Source organism: Hemibagrus wyckioides, linkage group LG08 (assembly GCF_019097595.1).
Source record: "Hemibagrus wyckioides isolate EC202008001 linkage group LG08, SWU_Hwy_1.0, whole genome shotgun sequence".
In the NCBI taxonomy this organism is placed as follows: Eukaryota; Metazoa; Chordata; class Actinopteri; order Siluriformes; family Bagridae; genus Hemibagrus; species Hemibagrus wyckioides.
Window position 1 is genome coordinate 14338405 of NC_080717.1, and position 22054 is coordinate 14360458.

At 38.0% G+C, this 22054-nt stretch overlaps 1 protein-coding gene across 7 annotated transcripts in view; it reads left to right on the plus strand.

Annotated features, from left to right (window-relative positions):
- ablim3 (actin binding LIM protein family, member 3) overlaps nt 1-15624 on the plus strand; it is a 56545-nt gene extending 40921 nt beyond the window's left edge. For 3 of the 7 annotated variants that reach the window (XM_058397343.1, XM_058397349.1, XM_058397344.1), the window contains 10 exons: nt 306-404; nt 963-1013; nt 5169-5303; nt 7528-7598; nt 7766-7919; nt 11702-11731; nt 12015-12070; nt 12175-12235; nt 12382-13880; nt 14056-15624. In XM_058397343.1, the coding sequence (XP_058253326.1) occupies nt 306-404; nt 963-1013; nt 5169-5303; nt 7528-7598; nt 7766-7919; nt 11702-11731; nt 12015-12070; nt 12175-12235; nt 12382-12416 (692 nt within the window). In that variant the 3' untranslated portion in view covers nt 12417-13880; nt 14056-15624. The remainder of the gene's footprint in view (nt 1-305; nt 405-962; nt 1014-5168; nt 5304-7527; nt 7599-7765; nt 7920-11701; nt 11732-12014; nt 12071-12174; nt 12236-12381; nt 13881-14055) is intronic. The other 4 variants (XM_058397347.1, XM_058397350.1, XM_058397345.1 and 1 more) reach the window with 3 other exon arrangements.
- The last annotated feature ends 6430 nt before the right edge of the window (nt 15625-22054 follow it).

Consider the following 22054-nt stretch of genomic DNA (forward strand, 5'->3'; position numbering starts at 1 on the left):
GTAATTTCTTCTGGAATTAATAAAATTTGAGATAAGCAATAAATGGATGATAAGTGAATGGCTTTGAAACAAATAATAAACATTCCATTGCTTGTTGCCTTTTCTGTTTATTTTGCTATATGAGACATAGTACAGCATTCCTGCCTTTACTGAAATGCATACCATAATAACCCAGGCAAATTTTTGTGAGCGTAGAGATTGCTGGCTCTGTGCTGCTATAGGGTGTGTATGACTGATAGGGTGGGGTGATTTTTTACATTCATGCTCTGCTTCTGTCACTCTCATTGGCTGGGGGTTTGGCACAGGCACTGAAAGTGGCAGGAGCTCACCCTATTATCCACAGCTGGAGGCAAGGTCCAGCACACCTACTACAAATCAAGCACCGAAGCATTTCCATGTGCCAGGTATGCAACAAAGCTACACCACTGCTTTTAAAGCCCCTGACAACACAGTTAAAATGGAATGAAATCTTTGTGAAACTAAAGATCTGTCATTTAATAAGCATTTCTATTGGTAGATTTAAGAAATATGCAGTATACTCATAACTTAAATTTAGTTATAATTAATTCTGCCAGGTTTAAGTGTTAAAAGTAATGCAGTAATGACAAAACAGAGTTTTCCCAATGCATTTGTCTTGAATCATAAGATAGTGTATACATGCAGTTTCGCTTTATTTAAGAAGCAAGTTATGAAACTAAGTTGACAGTGGCTTTGATATCATCTGCTGCTTTTTTTTTTTACCTTTTTATTCATCATGCTGAGCCAGAATGCTATTAGCATCCACTGATAATGGCTCTTTTCTCAGCTCTACCTCATGTTCATACTGTCCTCAACAAACAAGTTCTTTCTGAAAACAAAGAATATGCAGAGGAAATGCATATAATCTTAAATCCTGTTTCTTTTCCTTTTCTTCATCGGTCTTTCCTCCATGTTTCAACTCTCACTTCTCTTTTTCTCCTCAGCAACAGGAGAGCCTAACATCTACCGGAAGCCTCCCATCTATAAGAGACATGGTAGTGTTCTCGGCCCACCCTGTTCCTCTGTCTTGGCTGTTGGCCACTGGGAAATGTGTGTTTGATTAGTGTTCGATATATTTTAGCTTAACCTAGGACGCAGTTTCAAAAAGTATTATAGTGAGTCTAAAGCAGAGCTGGCCAGAACACTACAGAGTTTAGGTTTCCTTCTTTAATTTACATTGAAAATTAGATTTAGTTGAACTGATTATACTTGTAACTGACCACGAAATCTTGACCATAATGACTTGAAAGGTGCAATCAGCAGGAAAGTTAGCTTTAGAATTATTTCTAGCAAATTTTCTCTAGCAAACTGCATTTTAAATGGAATATTTCTATAAATATAATGTAAGCGAAATAATTATTTTCTTTCAGTAGGATTTATTAAGGTCTTCTTTAAATTTCATAAGTTTCACATATCAAGCCATTTTCTTTGAATAGCAGTAACAATATCTTAATTGCATGTCACTGTAGAGTGTGTACAGATGGGTGACAAATTAAAGGTACAAATGATGACTCTGTTATTCTGTGGGTGGCATTTTGCTATCAAAATGTTTATCCACTATTCTATCTGATTGCCTTATCCTGTGCTAAAACATTCCTGTCCTGATGTCAAATGGTCTTTTTCAGGATGACTTTGCCCAATCCACAGGTCAGGAGAGCTCACTAAATGTTTTAATGAGTATATAAATTATATGCTGATGTAACAGCACTCTACACCACTATAAAAACACAAACTGGGGCAATATTTTTTGGAACAATGGTGTATATTTACGGCATTTAGCAGACGCCCTTATCCAGGGGATATTGAGAATTAAGGGCCTTGCTCAGGGGCCCAGCAGTGCCAGATTAGTGGAGCTGGGAGTTTGAACTCACAACCTTCTGAGCAGTAGTCAAACACCTTAACCACTAAGCTACCACATCCCCCATATATCTCTCCAGTACAGCTCCAGAAACTTATAGAATCTGTTCCACTAAATATGCTTTGGCATATTTTGTTGCTTCAACTCATTACTTAGACAGTTTTATTTTTCTTTAATTAGTCACCTGTCTGTATGTTTCCTTGTGTGTATTTAGTTTGCATAGTAAATTTTCTCAGTGTGGGCTTGTGCTTAATGTAATTGTGCATTGTCAGTACAGGCTTGTGACATTTTATAAAAAACAAGACCAATACACCTTGAGTACCAGGGTTCTATCCACATAGGGGTTATCCATTGATTGCATGGCTTTCATTCAAAAGATCAGCCAGTTTAAATCAAGTTGTAAAAATGATCAAACCACTTCAGTAGGTCAGAGGCACATTTTAACTAGATGTTGTTTTCAGAAGCCAATCACTTTCTTTTTTTTTTAAAGAATAAGATTAATAAGAATTAGAATAAGAAAATTGCCAGAAATATTGAAGTTAACCAGCCATAGACCTTACTGAGGGTCCGTCATGATGCTTAAGCTAGGGCCATTATACATCATGAAACATGATTTATGATGTAGTGGCCATCTGTTACATAAAATAAGTGAAATCTGGTGGTCAGATGTGACTAGCTGATCTGCATATTATGTATTATAATGCAGCTGGACTTCAGTCTGGCTAACTGGAGATGCATTTGCATAATTTGAAAAGTATAAAGGATAAAAATGTTCTTGTAATTCAAACCTGTATACAAGATGCATGAAGTGAATAGGTGTCAGCAGAGTAAATGTCTGTGTCAAAATAATGTCTTAGTGTCAAGATTTCAGATCAGGTCAGAGAAAAATGTCTAGATTGGTTTGTGCTGGCAGGAAGGATATAGTTTTTTTTCAGTAATCACTTTTTACAACAATTGTGAGCATAAAAGCACCTCACTAACACTGATATTGAGGTGGGTGGGCTACAATAACAGGAGACCACATTAGATTCTGCTCCTGTCAGCAAAAAAACAGGAATCTGAGGCTATCATAGGCACAGGCTCATCAAAACTGGACAGTTGAAGATAAAAAAATAAATCACCTGGACCTTTATGAGCATTTAACCGTTTTGGAAGTCTTCTTGTTATGACAGCCTCAGATTCCTGTTCGTGGCTGACAGGTGTAGTACTTGATGTATTTTGCTGCTGTAGCTCATCCACCTCTTTGAGCTAGTTTAGACTTCCTGTCAGCTCAAACCATTCTGGTCAGTCTCTATTGATTTCTCATCAATAAGGTGCTTTAGACGCTCTGCACACAGGATGCTTTTTGTTGTTCACATTATTCTGTGTAAACTCTAGAGACTGGTGTGTGTGTGTGTGTGTGTGTGTGTGTGTGAATTTCCCAAGTTTCTGAAATACTCAAACCAGCCCTTCTGCTACTAACATCCACGCCACTATCAAAGTCACAGAGATAACCCCATTCCGATGTTTTATGTGAACACTGACCTTGACTGTTTTGCATTGTGCTGCTGTTGAATGTTGAACTGGATGTGCAGGTGTACAAGTGTTCCTTATAATGGAAACCTTCTATAGTTTTTAGTTAAATAATTTATAGTTATATAGTTTTCTGAAGACTGAGGAGGATCGTTTGAGAGATAACAAAACTATTTAGAAGGCATACCAGAAGAAAGACTTTTTTTTCCATCCAACAATTCTTGTAAGCACCTGAAGTTTTCTCAAAAGTACTTGACCAATGACTAGAACCAGGCCCTCTGGTAAACTGAAATATATAGTGTTGTGCCAAAGTCAGAGACCACCCTTTTGTTTTCAATCAAAACACTATTTAATACTTATTGTTAATTATTTGATGGCAAACAGCAATGATCGGAAAATGTGCAGTCCATTATTTCCATTTTTCAGTCAATATTTTAGTTCTGCATTACATATACTGTAAAATGTTTGCAGGTTTCTTATTGTTTTTAATGTCGAAGTCCATTGTGTGTGTGTGTGTGTGTGTGTGTGTTTTTTTTTTTCAGTTTTTTTAATCATTACAGTTCAATATTGTTATTGTCTTCATTCACCAAAAAAGTAAATATTTTATTTGTAATATTGAACTTTATTATTAACCTGCATAATTCTATTTTCTCGTGTTTTCCACCTTGTTTGCGTTGGTTTTGTTCATGGGAAACTCAGTGAGATTCCATATTCCACGAGTCCAGACTGTTGGTCGTGACTGACTTCAGAGCATTATCTGAAAGTGTATGGTGTTTTACTCTGAGCAAATAGTTTTTTTTCTTCTCACATTTTTAACATTGGTTAGGACTTTATCTTGTATCATGGAGGATAGCTGGCCACACACAGATACATACAACATCATACATATACAGAAAAATATGAATACTACTGAGGAGATGCAATACTATAGAAAAAAATCTTAGATCACAAGCCTGTAATGAATTCCTCATACAGAAGTGTTTGTTACCCATATGGAGGGCAATGACAGAAACAAATGGATGTAACAGAAAGATTTCCTCCCATTAGCATATTTACTGTATGGTATATGCATGTCAGAGATCGTACTGTTTTACATCTGTTTCTTTCTTCATCATGTGGGTGCCAAACGTAACTCTTAACAACTGTTTGTGATAGGTAGCAAATAATTCCCTTTTTTTCTGTTTTTCTGTTTTCATTTCTTGTCACATTAATATTCCCTTCATACTACATACTGATGTACTTTCCTCAATCAACCATTTACCCTGTAAGTATAAATTACCCTTCAGTTTACCCTACATACTGCACCTGTCTGTACTTGTCTCTGTCATTAATGTTATGCCTGTCCATCCTTCTACCTTGTGTGTGTGTGTGTGTATGTGTGACTGTTTTGAGGATAGTTTGCTGATGTCTGTTATTGGGCTGCTTCATACTAACAATAATAAACAAATAGTCTGTGTAATGATTTTTTTGCATAATCTTACCATATGCTGGGATATTTTGTCAGAATAGCTTAGTGAGAGCAGTGGTCAATTTAGCTAAATATGTTCATTTACTTTTTGCTGAGTGCTGAGTCATTTGAGTTTTTGGAAGCTTTTTTGGGGCCATTTTTCATTAAGAAGAGAATAATGTCTTTTATACTGACATAGTCTGCTTTTTCTTGTCCATCTGCCTTTGTGTGGTGTTACCTGTGAGGTTCATAATAGCATATTCTACTGACGGAACAGACATATGTTTATTCTGATGAATCTACAGTATGTTCTTCTCTCCTCCCTCTGTGCAGACAATCATGATGCAGCTACAAAGAGCAAGACCAGCGAAGATATCCTCCAGTCATCTAGATTTTCAACAGCCTACTCACCTGAGCACTACCAGCACCCCCAGTCTGATTACTTCCAAAACCCTGGTTCCCCTAAATGTAGGTAACTAATGATGTGCTTGTCTAGCCTTTGCTGTTATACTAAGCTGAATATCAAACAAAGTCACTTCTGTGTAAAATTCATACCAGATATGTGTAAATGCCACGTATGTGTTACATAAGTGTAAATAGCAACCCTCTGTTCAGTTCACACCCCACACATTCCATACATCATAGAAGGTGCTTCAGTTTTTAGCAATAATGTATATAATATTATATACAATAATTTTAGCAAACATGGGCAGTGGTGATTGGATCATCTGTAATTACCACATAGATTAATATAAACATTATACATATGTGACAGTGGAGTGGTAAATAAACTGTATGTGTCTTATGTTTCTAGTTTCTATGAGCCATACAACAATATACAACTACAGGCTGTATAACATCATGCAGAATCTTAACACTGTTGTACATTATAATTTTAAAATAAGGTTTACTGAATGCATTTATTTGGGGTTTTTGTTTAACTTGCATTCATAAGCAAAAAAAAAAAGGAGACTGCATGCCCCAATAAAAATGTTGCAGAACAGTGTCAGTGAGGCTTGCAACACTGCTTAAAATAGAAGCATATCTGTTGTGTGTATTGGACACATTTGCAACTACAAATTGTCCAGCAATGTAACTAGTGTGAATTGATCTTATCTGTGGAAAAGCTGAGAAAATATTAATAGCAGTTGTAATATCAAATGTTAAGTATTTTATTAAACAGTGGCTCGCTTTCATCTTTGCCAGTAATGTACAAAGCTCAGAGGATGCAGTTTTATAGTATAAAGATACACTATATTGCCAAAAATATTCGCTCACCCATCCAAATAATCAGAATCAGGTGTTCCAATCACTTCCATGGTCACAGGCGTATAAAATCAGGCACCTAGGCATGCAGACTGTTTTTACAAACATTTGTGAAAGAATGGGTCGCTCTCAGGAGCTGAGTGAATTCCGGCGTGGAACTGTGATAGGATGCCACCTGTGCAACAAATCCAGTCGTGAAATTTCCTCGCTCCTAAATATTCCACAGTCAACTGTCAGCTGTATTATAAGAACGTGGAAGTGTTTGGGAATGACAGCAACTCAGCCACGAAGTGGTAGGCCACGTAAACTGACGGAGTGGGGTCAGCGGATGCTGAGGCACATAGTGCGAAGAGGTCGCCAACTTTCTGCAGAGTCAATCGCTACAGACCTCCAAACTTCATGTGGCCTTCAGATTAGCTCAAGAACAGTGCGCAGGGAGCTTCATGGAATGGGTTTCCATGGCCAAGCAGCTGCATCCAAGCCATACATCACCAAGTGCAATGCAAAGCGTCAGATGCAGTGGTGTAAAGCACGCCGCCACTGGACTCTAGAGCAGTGGAGACGCGTTCTCTGGAGTGACGAATCGCGCTTCTCCATCTGGCAATCTGATGGACGAGTCTGGGTTTGGCGGTTGCCAGGAGAACGGTACTTGTCTGACTGCATTGTGCCAAGTGTAAAGTTTGGTGGAGGGGGGATTATGGTGTGGGGTTGTTTTTCAGGAGCTGGGCTTGGCCCCTTAGTTCCAGTGAAAGGAACTCTGAATGCTTCAGCATACCAAGACATTTTGGACAATTCCACGCTCCCAACTTTGTGGGAATAGTTTGGAGCTGGCCCCTTCCTCTTCCAACATGACTGTGCACCAGTGCACAAAGCAAGGTCCATAAAGACATGGATGACAGAGTCTGGTGTGGATGAACTTGACTGGCCTGCACAGAGTCCTGACCTCAACCCGATAGAACACCTTTGGGATGAATTAGAGCGGAGACTGAGAGCCAGGCCTTCTCGTCCAACATCAGTGTGTGACCTCACAAATGCGCTTCTGGAAGAATGGTCAAAAATTCCCGTAAACACACTCCTAAACCTTGTGGACAGCCTTCCCCGAAGAGTTGAAGCTGTTATAGCTGCAAAGGGTGGACCGACGTCATATTGAACCCTATGGATTAGGAATGGGATGTCACTTAAGTTCATATGCGAGTCAAGGCAGGTGAGCGCATACTTTTGGCAATATAGTGTATTATATTGTTATAGCTTACCTGTTTTTATGGTTCACTCTTTGAAATCAACTTAAATTTGAATGCTGGGTATAGTGATAAACATAGTGATAGACAGTAGCTTGTTTTATCTCATGTATAAACACAACTCAATTAATGTTTGAGCTACTTGCATCTTACATCCAGATTTTTAACATCTACTCTCTCTCACACAGCTTTACGTATTCCACGAAGAAGATTCTCGTCAGGAGGAGAGGAAGATGGATGGAATTATGGTCTTCAAAGAGTATGAAACTCCTTATAACTGTCTTGTGCCATCTTTATTCCAGCAATTATTGAAGCATGTTCTACATACTGTAAATTTCAACCTTGTTAAAATGGATCTATATGGTAGATTTATAGTGCTTTTCTTTTCACTTATATCCTAAAAAACTTACTCACTCACCCTTTCAGATACAGGGTGGGATTGGCAGGATGATCCTGAAGGAAGAGATGAAAGCCCGCTCTGGTTCTTATGACAACGATCCCTGGGGCAGCACACGGAACTCCCGGGCTGGGAGCAAGGAGACTCTGCACACTGCCAGCTACAACAACACCATTAATGGCTGTAAGTACATCAACTGCTGGTGTCTTTTAATCCAGGCATCTGTAAAATTAACATTTTCTAAAAGTTATTTAGTCACTTAGTTCTGAGTATCTCTAATGAAGCTTCAGTAAAACATTTTTAGTCACAGACTACTAAAAGACATTTAAAATGACCTAGTTACCAAGAATTTTTAAAACCATCTTAAATACTTGCTGATCTTTTTTAATATGTTGTATCATACACATTGTGATACTAGATACCATTATCATACTCTCTGTCTTCTGGCTCCACAAGAAGTGCTTTTGAGAAGATATTAGCATACAAACAAAATGCAGCACTTTATATTTCACAAATGTTTTGAGTTACAGCATTGTAGTTGATTTCCATTCTTGTGGAAAAAGCCCATTTCTCCCTGAGGGTCTCATCTCTAACCACAAGCACACTCAAGGGAAAATCAGCAAAAATAAAACACATACAGTCCAGTTTTTAGATTATTTAATGTGTTAATCAGCTGTAATGATATTCTAGTCACAGATAACGTCACTGAAGCCTTAACACATGTTACAGTAAATGCATGACAGTATGTTTGTGAGCAGACAGAGCTACTGCAGTGCAAGTGTAAAGTCTCTCTCATACAAATATAAATTCAGACCCCAACCCCATCTCCACATAATACTTGCACTCTGTTAGTCTGTTTCCCCTTCTCTCACTGCCTCTCTATGGCTTTCTTAGGCTCCCTTTCCCAACACACTCTCTGCCCCTCCTTTGTTTTTCTCTCTGTTGCTTTCTCCTCACATGCATATGGGACCTGCTCCTTATTTCTATTTCTGTGAGCCTCATGGGAAAGTGCAAAAAACAGCTGCAATTTTTCCCTGCACCGTCTGCATTTGTCACTCTCTCTCATTTCCCTTCCTGAACACCTCTCAAGTCATGACTCCTGCTCCATGTCTCTTTTCCCTTTGTAGTTGTGGTCTCTTTTTATGTGTATAGGTTAAGATGTTTATTATAGCACTGGCAAACTCTCCAGAATTAGGCAACACCAAAATCCAAAAACCAAAGGCAAAATCAAGATCAATTTGCCTTTAGTCCGCTAAAGTTGAACTGGCTGCCATTTGTGCAGTATCAGATGTAGACACCAACCTCATCAGCAAGGTCTACTGTAGCCATTGGTGCATCATGCTGAAGAAGACCATGAAGAGATTCATGCCTTAGTTTACGCAATTGCCTATTGGAAAGAGCTCTGAGAGGTCTTTGCTGTGTCCGACTTGGCCACGCTGGTAGCTGAATGATCATGTTGAGGAGCTTTTAGTGACATCTTAATAGTTCCATGATTTGCCACAGACCTGTTCTGCTGAATGCTTTGGTAAGGTCACCAAACATCACAAACATCTCGTTCTGTTCCTTATATTTCTCTTGGAACAGTCTGAGAACAAATACCATGTCTGTGGTACTCTTATTAATTCTAAGGCTGCGCAGCCCTCTGGGAGAAGTTCTCCTGCATTAGTAGTACTAGTCTGTTCAGGAGTACTCTTGCATAGATTTTTTTCCTGCACATGCAAAGCAGACTTATTCATAAGTAATTGGAGCAGACTGACTTTTACCCTTGTTCCTGTACAAGATGACAATGAGCAGATCACAGAGATTCTGCAAGTTTCCCTTGTTATCTATCAGCAGACAAAGAACTCATGTTGAGTTTTGGGTGTAGTGCTGGGCCCCACATGTTTGCAAATCTCAGGCAGAATTGACTCCTGCTTATTTGAGACTTTTTGGCCTTGGCAGTCTCTTCTAGGGTATGAATCATGTCCAGTTCTGTTTTCTCTGGCTGTTCTGGAATGCAGTGGATTTCTGAGTTTTGGACCATGTGGTTGGCACTAAAGAGTGTCTGGAAATGTTCTGACTACTTGTTCAGAATTGCTGCCTTGTCTGTAATGAATGTTTGGCCATCTGAACTGTGCAAGGGACAGTGTACCTTGCTATGCAGTGCCTTCAGGCCATCATAAAACCCCCTGTAGCTGAACAACCTCTGTGAGGTTGGTCCTCCCCTCAGAACAAAACTTTCAAAACTTGTGCTGGAGGTTGCTGCATACAAGGCAAAAGGTTGCTTTCTTATCAAGATAGAATGGCTAAGCAAGGTGCACTTGGTGGACACACATCTAATTTGCCAGCAATTCTTGGGTCACCCGGATCTCCTGTTTTCAGCAAACCAGTCTTTGCTCTTCTTTGCCAAGAATCCTAGGACTTCAGGAAAGGATGACAAGTTGCTGCTCCATGCAGAACTGTAACAGAAGCTGCCCATTGTCATTGCAGCTTCCAATACCATTTTTTCCAAAGAATCCGTTCCTGGCTTTTGAAGTTTGCCTGTTCCTTGGCATTGAAGTTGCCAAGGATAATAACCTTGACATATGTGGGGGGGAATGCTGTGCAAGGTTGCACAGATTAGTTTAAAACTTATCCTTTTTTCAAGGATCCAGTTGAAGAACTGGGGTGAGCATGCTGAATGCTGCTTATTTGAAAGAGGAAGACGCATGGAGATTATATTGTCTGAGTGAACTGTTGGTAGATTTTCAAGTTTGGAAGCAATTTCTCTGGGAGCCAGACTTTACTGAGAGTAGAGATGTCTACATTCAGCCTTGAAACTTGTCTGCTTTATCAAGCATAGTTGTGATGGTGCCAGCATGTGTATTTCTTTGTTCAACCACATTGATCAGAACTGCGGCTCCCAGTGTCATCTTTTACCTGCAATTTTGCCCTTTTCCATGCTACAGGGCTTTAGATGTTGTTGATTGTTGATGTGGGCAGGCCCTTCAGGCCTTTTTTAGTGTGCACATTTCTGGCCCCACCCTTTACACCTAAGCATTACATGTGCCATGGCCTAGCAAGCTGGGGACAGCGAGGTCCCCAGGTTGTAGGTGTTATGTCAAACTATCCTTCTCCTAGATGGATGGCCTGACAAGAGCTTCATCTCCCTGGGTTTAGTGTCAGAGTTATCCTTCCATTAGGCTGGCTCACAACCAGAGCTAACAAGCCCAGCCTACCAAACTAGTTATACAGCTGGAAACTTGCACACTTTTGCACAATTTATAATTATACTTTACACTTTATCTGCTTTAAATACGACTTGCACATACCCCTCTATGCACACTCTGAGCCTTATTTATTGTTGTACATATTTAAATATTTATCTGCACTTGTTCATTTGCACAATTTCTACTATTTGCACTTCTGTTAGATGCTAAACAGCAATTCCTTGCTATGTACCTGTATTTTGCAATGACAATAAAGTTCTATCTATCTATCTATCTATCTATCTATCTATCTATCTATCTATCTATCTATCTATCTATCTATCTATCTATCTATCTATCTATCTATCTATCTATCTATCTATCTATCTATCTATCTATCTATCTATCTATCTATCTATCTAGTAATGTAAGAGAGGCCATTACCATGTGGTTATCAGTATACCGGGAAAGGAAAGGCAATGTATTGCATTTACGCATTCCCAGGGTGACCTCACCGCTGCAACCCCCCCCCCCACCCTCATACCCTCCACACACCCCCATCTGAACCCCCCTCCACCACCCCCATGCTAATAGTATAATAAGTAGTAGTCCAGTTGCTAGACTGTCAATCAAGAGAATAGCAATTGAGTTTGATGTGCAAACAGTGCAAAACTTTTTACAAACTTTATATGGCTGAAACAGCTTTGTCTGTATAATTGCAGTATAATCTAGATAAATTACTTTTCAAACTGGTATAGACTTTTGGTGAAGTGCCACATTTCTGTGTTCTTTTTTCAGCTTCACAGGCACTCTATCCAGCTGAAAATGGTGAGCAATTCAACTCTTCTTCAGTCCATATCTGTTTGATTATAATTAGGCTTTAAGTGGTGGGATTTAAATGGAGATTGTTAGAATGAATGCAGGTCATGTGTAAATTTCAGATCCAAGTATAACTTAATTGAGAATTGGGTGGAAGATCTGGAAGAGATCTGGAATTGACATTACCTTTTTTAAGCATCTGTCCACCTGCGTTTAGAGAAAAACCTGTTGATCTGCATGTCATTCTGTTTATTTCACACTATTCAGTGCCTACTCTCTTGATCTTTTCTAGAGTATATATCAAAATCAGCCTCTTTACCAGGGTATGGCAGAAATGGACTACACAGGGTAATACATTATAGCAAGTGAATGAAAACAATTGCACAACTGCAAATATTTAAAACTTTATGAAGTCATCCTGACCTTGTCTGATAATAATGTTTGTTTTCCAGCAGCAAAATACAGACTACTTTCAGTATGACAGTGGCAATGAGGTCAACTGGGGAATCAGAGGTTAGTTGTAGCAGCTTTGCTATGGTGATAACTATGGTGCCAAATTGAAGTAATTTTAATGTAATTTCAATCTACACAACTTTCCATGATAGCAACAGCAACTAACAGAGTTTTAATTTGCTCTTAAATGTTATTTTTTTCTGCAGAGTACAAGGTGAGTCCTGAAAAACAGCCATCATAAAACAGACACAATCAGTAAGCAGTAGTTCTGATCACAGACTGAAGGAGAGGTAAATTGCAGTACTTCAGCAGGATGAGCAAATAGCATCATCCAGCTGGTTAGAAAATGGGGAAATCAGGTTTTCCTGTCATAAGGTCATAGGGATTCTTGCCTGGACATTTCTTTGTGTCTAGCCAGGGCTCATTGGGAGGTCAATCGTTGACCTCTGGAAAAGAGTGCCACCATGTAGCCTGAAAGAGATTCTTATCTTTGTAGCAGTTACTGTGTTGTTAGGTTGAAAGATGCTTCACATCCATGATCATCCAACTCGGTATGTCCTTCCTGAGAACAATATTTGAAACTGATAAAATAACTATTTGAAATAAATTTAAGAAATGTATTCCATCATATTTTCATTTTATATAGTGCAATTACAGTTAGATATAGCTATGTCCCTACATTTGCTTTAAACTTTTTGACAGCAATTTGACATATATCAGATGGGTTAAACATTAATAGAGCTAAAAGAATATTCAAAACATTTGTACATCCTAACCAGAAACAGAATGGCATTTTTATGTTTATCAATGCTCTTGTAAAATTCAAATGATATAACTTTGTAATTATATTAATCATATATTTACCTACTTACCTATTATCTGTAAGAATAAAACAAAAAATGTTTTAATAAAATTTTCTATGTGTTTGTATGTGCTTAACTAAAATTATTTTAAAAAAATGATTAAAAAAACAAGAAGTATAAGGTTAAAAGGTGGGGGTGACAGAAAGGCAGTGTAAATAGAAGGTAAATATTTATTTCAACTGTAAAATGAGAATAATTGACCAGAATTAATGTACATACATAGTTCACATTTATAGAAAAACATCATATTTACAGCATAGGCATTATTGTAAACAGCTGAATCCTGTGTTGTTGCTGCCATCAATCCTGTTGCCTTTCTGTCACCTCTATTAAAAATGTTTTGATAATAATATAAAAACAAAAAGAAGATGAAATTAATATTTTAAAAGCTTAGATAAATTATCGAAAACAATGTTTTTTCTTAACAACTCAAAATGTAAGCAACATTTTAAGGTACTCAGCATAATTTATATTACTGGAATGTGTAAAAATGCATATAGTTACAAAAAAAATGAATTTTAATTCACTGTAATAAGTGACTTAAAAGTGTCGAACAACTGCATGTAAATGTCTTTGATTTAATAACAAGTTAATGTGTGAATGGCAGTAAAAGGGTTGACAGCCATAGCTTATATCAATAAAAATGTTTCAAATAAAAAGAAAAAGGCCGTTTGCATAAAAAATGCAACTTGCTAGGTCAAAAGGGCATGCATTGGATATAGTAACCCATTTTATGCAAACTTAAGCAACTCTCCCTACAGGTTTACCCATATGAGGCTCTGATTGTGACCACCAGGGGGCGTAATAGACTGCCAAAAGACGTGGATAGAGCCAGACTGGAAGTGAGTTGTAAATTCTCTTTCATATTCATTCATCTACAGTAAACTATTTATCCTGGGTAAGGTTGCATAAGAATCAAAGCCTATCCTGTAAATAAAAAATAAAAAGTATTTTAGACGGGCTCCATCTGTACAATATTTTAACATACACTAATCTGTAACCCCATTTGTCTTTCAGAGGCATCTCTCTCCTGAGGAGTTCTACCAGGTGTTTGGCATGACCATGGCTGAGTTTGACCGACTGGCACTGTGGAAGAGGAATGAGATGAAGAAACAGGCTAGGCTTTTCTAAATGTTCCTGCTCCCTACAGGAAAGAAACAGAGCCACCTGTCCAGAACCAGCCAAGAAGATGCTACTGTTATCTGGCCAACTTGAGTAACCGCAAATCCCTGTGCTGCTGAAGATGTGCCAGACACATATGTAGTATTAACTAGGCCAAGATTAATTAACTGAGTGAAGCAAAGATAAAATAAAGAAGAAAGCTAGAAGTCATGTTAGATTCTCGTTGCTTTAATAGATTTTGCTCATTTCTTAATGACAAGAATAGAGAATCAAATGTAAAAAGTTGGGAGTTTTGCCTTATATTTTGTGTTAAATTATGCACCAGCAGAGTGACTAGAATGTAGACACTATATTAATAACATAATCTAAGATTCTTTTTTGTTCCTCTCTTGTATATTACACTTGTAAACTAATATCTTCTTTCACTTTATGGACCATTTTTAGCTTACAGTGGAAATACATAGTTAAATAATAATTAAAGTTGATGGAAACATGCAAACTTTTCCATGAAATAAAAACCAAAGTCTCAGTACTATGTGTGGTGAGCAGAAAAAAAGTAGGGATTGAATACTACCCATGCTATAGATAATTCAGGTCCTGGGCTTAATCACTGAATGTAAATCAATTTTTTCAACAAGTTATTTAGTAGCCACAGTCTAAATAATGTGTTGAGCCATCCTTAAGAGTTTTGCAATGGTAGCAGTAATTATCAGTGGCTAGATCATTTGTTTTTAGGCTAACTTAAAGAATATTCACATGCACTAACAAAGCATTAAATTACATGAGAAGTAATATAAGGGTTTATGGTGCAATGTTTAAGGTTCACTTTATTTTTTTATTTTCTGATGATAAACAGAGTGTCTGTTTACTGACAATTAAATGTGTCTCTTTTTAAAATAGGGCATGTGAAATTTTTTGAGCATCAGTCTGAGTTGTAGACTTTGGATTTATAGCGTTAAGGTGTTATACCACATTTATTCATACTACAAGCATGATTATCAATTTTGGACAATCAGAAGGGTCTCCAGGAATATTATTTCACTCAAGGACACATCCATTGCAACAAATAAAAAACTGACCTCTAGCGCACTTAATTGGGACCTAATAATGGAGTCTGTCTTACACCAGGATACTTGTATGAATTGTGCAGATAATGCTAAATTCGGACCTCACAAACCACGAGATGTTTCTTTGTTTTATGCCTTTGCTATGTATGTTGGATGTTTTTCTGTTTGTTTGTTTGTTTGTATGTTTGTTTATTTGTTTGGCCTTTTTTATTTGGCCACTGGAATGTTTTAAAGTGTTATACCAACTTAAGAGTAATCAGTGGGAGAGTGAACATATTTTTGATTCTTCCTTTTTTAAAACACCACAGCTACCTATCTAGTTAACTTTATTTATTTGTCAGCAGTTTTAACAAGTTATGTAGCTAACTTATATTTAAATAAAGCTGGTTTACTGGTGTATTTTTGAATTCATTTGCTATGTAAAGAAAAATTAACTTTCTGAGATTCAGAACACAGGTTAGTTAGATATGTAACTGTAGTATTGTCAACCCTAGATTAACACCAGGAGTGTTGTGAAACAAATGCCAAGGTCACATAGTGACATATGACAGTATTTGCAATAAATACCAGAGTGATTCCCCAGAACCTTCTAACATATCGACGTTGATTGTTAACCAGGGTTCATGTAACTATATTTAGATACAGTGCCCCATCAAAATTATACTTTTTTTTTTTTTTTCAAAAAAAGTTTTCAAAAAACAAATGTGTTTTTTTACGTAGTACACTTTCTACAAAGTATTGGTTTCAAAATTACTGGCAGCCTTACAATTCATATTTTGTGTTGCCTGTCCCAGAGATACACTATATTGCCAAAAATATTCGCTCACCCATCCAAATAATCAGAATCAGGTGTTCCAATCACTTCCATGGCCACAGGTGTATAAAATCAAGCACCTAGGCATGCAGACTGTTTTTACAAACATTTGTGAAAGAATGGGTAGCTCTCAGGAGCTGAGTGAATTCCAGTGTGGAACTGTGATAGGATGCCGCCTGTGCAACAAATCCAGTCGTGAAATTTCCTCACTCCTAAATATTCCACAGTCAACTGTCAGCTGTATTATAAGAACGTGGAAGTGTTTGGGAACGACAGCAACTCGGCCACAAAGTGGTAGGCCACGTAAACTGACGGAGTGGGGTCAGCGGATGCTGAGGCGCATACTGCGAAGAGGTCGCCAACTTTCTGCAGAGTCAATCGCTACAGACCTCCAAACTTCATGTGGCCTTCAGATTAGCTCAAGAACAGTGCGCAGAGAGCTTCATGGAATGGGTTTCCATGGCTGAGCAGCTGCATCCAAGCCATACATCACCAAGTGCAATGCAAAGCGTCGGATGCAGTGGTGTAAAGCACGCCGCCACTGGACTCTAGAGCAGTGGAGACGCGTTCTCTGGAGTGACGAATCACGCTTCTCCATCTGGCAATCTGGTGGACGAGTCTGGGTTTGGCGGTTGCCAGGAGAACGGTACTTGTCTGACTGCATTGTGCCAAGTGTAAAGTTTGGTGGAGGGGGGATTATGGTGTGGGGTTGTTTTTCAGGAGCTGGGCTTGGCCCCTTAGTTCCAGTGAAAGGAACTCTGAATGCTTCAGCATACCAAGATGTTTTGGACAATTCCATGCTCCCGACTTTGTGGGAACAGTTTGGAGCTGGCCCCTTCCTCTTCCAACATGACTGTGCACCAGTGCACAAAGCAAGGTCCATAAAGACATGGATGACAGAGTCTGGTGTGGATGAACTTGACTGGCCTGCACAAAGTCCTGACCTCAACCCGATAGAACACCTTTGGGATGAATTAGAGCGGGATGACACTTAAGTTCATATGCGAGTCAAGACAGGTGAGCGAATACTTTTGGCAATATAGTGTAGTAACATCAAGATGCACTGTGAAAAAAGCCTTTTGTTGCAGACACAAAATGTTCTTATGGTGTATCTGAAATGAATGGTTAAATTTACTAAGGCTGTAGCTCCTAGTACTGTCTACTAAATGCTGTCAATTATTTATTTAATCATCTTCGTTCATTCATCTATCATTGTAATAACTTTATCCTGGTTAGAGTTGCAGTGGATTTGATTACTATCCCGGAACAGTGGGCATAATGTAGATATATAGCCTGGGTGAGATGCCAGAGTCCATTGCAGAGCATCATGCACACACACACACATTTAAACTTAGGGCATAAACTTAACATAGCCATTGAACCTACCAACATAATTTTGGACAGTGGTAGGAAACCAGAGAACAGAAGAAAGCCATGTGAACATTGGGAGAACGTGGGAGAACACAGCCAATAACTAAAGCTCAGGGACTCTACCAAGCCAGCATTATGACAATTATGAGAATGACTAAAACACTAAAAAGCTCCATGCATTCAGCATGTATGACATTAATGTACACCTGGACAACATTAACTGGCTGACCCAAAATGTTGCTTATGAAGTGAAATATGTAATCAGCCCATTTTCCATTTTTCCACCCTATTGTTGCTCCAACTTCTCACCTTTTATGTAATCCTCCTTCAAATGCATATGTACAGGGAAATGTGGGCATACTTTTGAATGATGTATGCACAGTGCATAAATTGCATGCTTAGGCTTGTATGTCAGTTTACTACATAACTCATATGTTTTTCACTCAGAATGAGGCTTAATTATGCAAGGTGCAAACAGCCCCAAACCTCATGTAATGTATAAAAAGGTTGGAGACACCTGAAGAGGGATTTTGGGGAACTCATTCATGTTATTGTCTCATATGGTCATTGCAAAAAAAAAAAAAAAGAAAGACAATCTTGACTTTCTTTTTTTGTTGATTTGGAAATATGTTTGGCTCATTATGTTACTGAACACTCTAGTTAGCTCTTTGTCCAAGTCTAAAACTCCGGCCAGAAGCAACCAGATTTTGGGATAAAATATGATGGTACTTAATAGAATTCATAATAGCATCTTCACGAGTATCAGTGAACTACCATATTTATAAGTCATCATTTTTCACAAAACATGCTGATGGAGCACATGACCAAGAAGTTTGACTTTGGATTCATCTTACTACAAAACAATACTAATTGAAGTTCCAGTGTTCTGAGCCCCTTTACCATAGAAGCAATACACAAATAATAATTAAATACTTCACTAATGTCATATACACATACACATCCATAAACAGTATAATGTGCAGTGAATTTTTTTATTTTTGATTTTTTGACTGTCTCTGACATAAAAATAGACTGCTTTCATGAGTAAGGAATGACAGAAGGTTCTGTTATGGGAAACAACCAGCTGGTGTGAGTCAACCCCAAATGTTACCAAACAAAGGTGAATAATGAACTGTCTCCTGTGGGGAAAACAAAGAAACAGCTTTAACTCTGACTTAACTAATGGCAATAGTTAAGTATTACAGTTACTAAGATCTGTTGATATCTGTTAATTAATATAACCACTGCCAGCATTAATAAAGGTCATTTGCATTTTAAGGATCTTAATTTATAGGATGTAATTTCAGGGAATTTGAGAATGTTCTTTAGTTTAGTTTATTAGAACACCTATGTATAGAACTTAGAAGTTAGGTCTTAACTATGCTTATTAGTAGAGTTCACCATGTGCTTTATTGGATCAACCTCCTCTGAGATCATCATATATATTTTTATAAAATCTACAGTATATAAACATTTGGTCTGAGGATGAGATGCCATCTAAATAATGCCACAGTGATTGTACAGTGTCTAGCAAGCAATAATCACAGCATTAAAGGTTGCTGTTTAGCAGTTATTAGATAAAAGTCAAAAGCCTTGGAATAAGACAATGCTTGAGGGCTTTTCCATGTTTCCTAGACTGCTTGATTCTCAGGGGCGGACAAAGATGACCTTGCTTAAATTCCACCATCTGTTTTGGATAGCAGATCTGCTTGGGGAGGAATCCACTAGGTTGTTCCTACAACTAGTAAAATCAGCAGTAAGAACCAATGTATTAACAGCTTTCTTGGGGTTAAACTCCTGTATAGTGTGGGTGAACCCCACAGGACAGGGGAGAACCAGAACCCTGTCCAGATGTTGCAGAGAACAAAGTTGGAAGTGGTGGCTTGACCTGTAGGTCATTTTCAGTAAGCTCAGTCCCTAGTATATAATGTGCAAAAAATGAGGATGGATGAATGCAGACAATGTATGCAAAAAGAGCACAGTCACAGTATGCAAAAAGAGCACAAGTTTTTTGTTGTGTATGTCGCTAGTATGGTAGCATTAATTAATCAATGACCTTTTTCCTCTCTTTCCTCTCTTGTATTTTGGCCTTTCTACCCTGTTCTCCTCTGTTCTGTGTTTTTACTGTCACAAGCATTGTCATTGTCTTCATATGTGATGTTTATGCTATGCCCTCAATGCCAATCTGTAATTCTACACTTGATAGATACAATTATTTACATTTACATATAACCTAATCACATACTAAGCTTATATTTTTGGCTATTCTGAGCTTGCTTTTCATGTAGTAAATTATATACAGAAGTCAAGTAATAGAATGGTAGTAGGGAATAAGCATATTTTAAGGACAGTTAATGTAGACAGCACAACTCAGATACAAATGACATGAGGCCACCAACTTAGCTTTATGGCTATGGGGAAAACGTTTAATTCACCACAGAAACTTTGCCATGAATACATTATAGAAGCATTTACCAACAGTGTGCAAAATCATGCAGGTGCTTTGGTTTGGTTTTAACCAAGCAATCAGAAAATGGGGGAGAGAGTCTGGGGACAGGTTACTTATTGCAGCACTGCAACTTTCAGATTGTCAGCTTTCAACTTGTTAGCTTTCAGTCATTATTTAAGGATTACAATATTAAAGGCAATTAATTACATTTTAACTGAACATTTTAGCCTAGAATTCCCTATGAATATCAGCCTGGAACAACTTAAAGAAGCAGCCATAGAAATAATATCCAAGGGCTCCTCAGATAAGGGGCAAGAAAGATCACAGGCCATCAGGCTATATACCCTAGAGTTGGATAGTCTAAGATCCTAGATCATTGGTTTCAAGGTGTTGCTGCATCAAGAGAATCATTCTAACTCTTTTCTGGGATTCTTCAGACACATTCAGACTGCTTGAGCACAGGTCTTGTAGCATGTTATTTGTGGTTACCCATTCAATATAGCTATGAGTGACTATGATGAAGACCCAAGTATAGAAAAAAAAGTATGCAGTGTCTCTACTCTCTAGTGGGAATACCCACTCCAAAACAAGGAGCTGTAAACAACCAGGAATCCAGTTAAATTAGCAGGATCAGCAACAAACAATGCATTGTGTGGAATATTCACATAGAACTGACTCTTGGAAAATAAATAAGCAGTATATTTATCTCACTGCACAGTAAATAGAAAACATCAAGCAAAGCAAAGACACCAACAGTGTGGAAAAATATATTTAACTCATTGGAGCTTGTTAATGACTAGCCAAATGCTAGGCAGTAATGGTAATGATGGAAAAGCAACTTGAACAGATTCTACTTAGCCTTATTATTTCCTAAAATATTTATTCACATTATTGAAGAAAGCACATTAATTGCGGTAGAAATAAATAAGATAAGGCTATCCTAGCTTTGGAAGACAGGAAACCTGAACTTTTGTGCCTGCATAATTGCCATTCACTGGTTGTGTTCTTCACTTTTTTTTGTGTAAACCCCAGAGACAAAAATGTCAGGTGATCAGCAGCTTCTGAAATACTTAAACACGCCAATCAGAGACCAAAATCATGTTTTTTTCTGATGGCTGAACAATAACTGAAACTCTAAACTCACCATCAGGTATCTAAATGAATTTATGCATTGTGCTAGTGTCACATGATTGGCTGAATGGATAACTGCTAAGTGAATTTAACTAAGCAAATAGGTAAGAACCTTCCACTGGATGAGTACTGTAGTGATTAATATGTTTCAGATGGCAACAAGTTATTTTACCTTAACTAATGCAGTGAGTAGCTTCTCATTTCTTAAACAAACATGTCAGAAGACAGTTGGGCTAAGAACGGTCTAATGCATTATTACAAATAGTGGTGAACCATGATTGTGATCAGAGATCACTTAAATCAGTCAGGCTAATCAGAAAATAGGCTTCAATTTGCTAAGGAACATTGGACTCTGGTTCAATGGAAAAAGGGTATGTGGTCTGATAAGTCCAAATATACCCTGCTCCAGAGTGCTGGGAGCATCAGTGTAAGCAGAGAGGCAGATGAAGTGATGCACCTTGTAGTGCCTACTGTACATGCCTATGGGGGCAGTGTTATGATCAGTTTGTCAGGTCTAGATTCAGCAATGTTATGTGCCCTAAAAATTAGGTAAGCTGACTACCTGAATATAATGAATAACAAGTTTTTTTCTGATGGCACAGGCATATTCCAAGATGACAAGGCCAGGATTCATATAGCTCAAATTGTGAAAGTGTTGTTCAGGGAGGACGGGACACTATTTTCACTCATGGATTGGCCAGCACAGAGTCCAGACCCTAACTCCATCAGGAATCTTCGGGATGTGGTGAAGACAACTTCACGCAGCAGTCCGACTCCCCCATTATCAATACAAGATCTTGACAAGAAATGAATGCAATTTAATTGTTGTGACATTGTAAGCTTATCGAAATGATCCCACAGCAAATGCATGCAGTAATGCAAAGCACAGGTAATAATGGATAGATATATGCTAATAAAAGCATGTTTAATAGGTCATCCTCATGAAAAATACACGATCCAAGCTGGGGTTTATATAACTTAATCACACAAATGCTTATTTCGTATTTGATTAAGAGATTGATCACAATAAAGACATGCTTAATTGTCATTAATTAATATCAA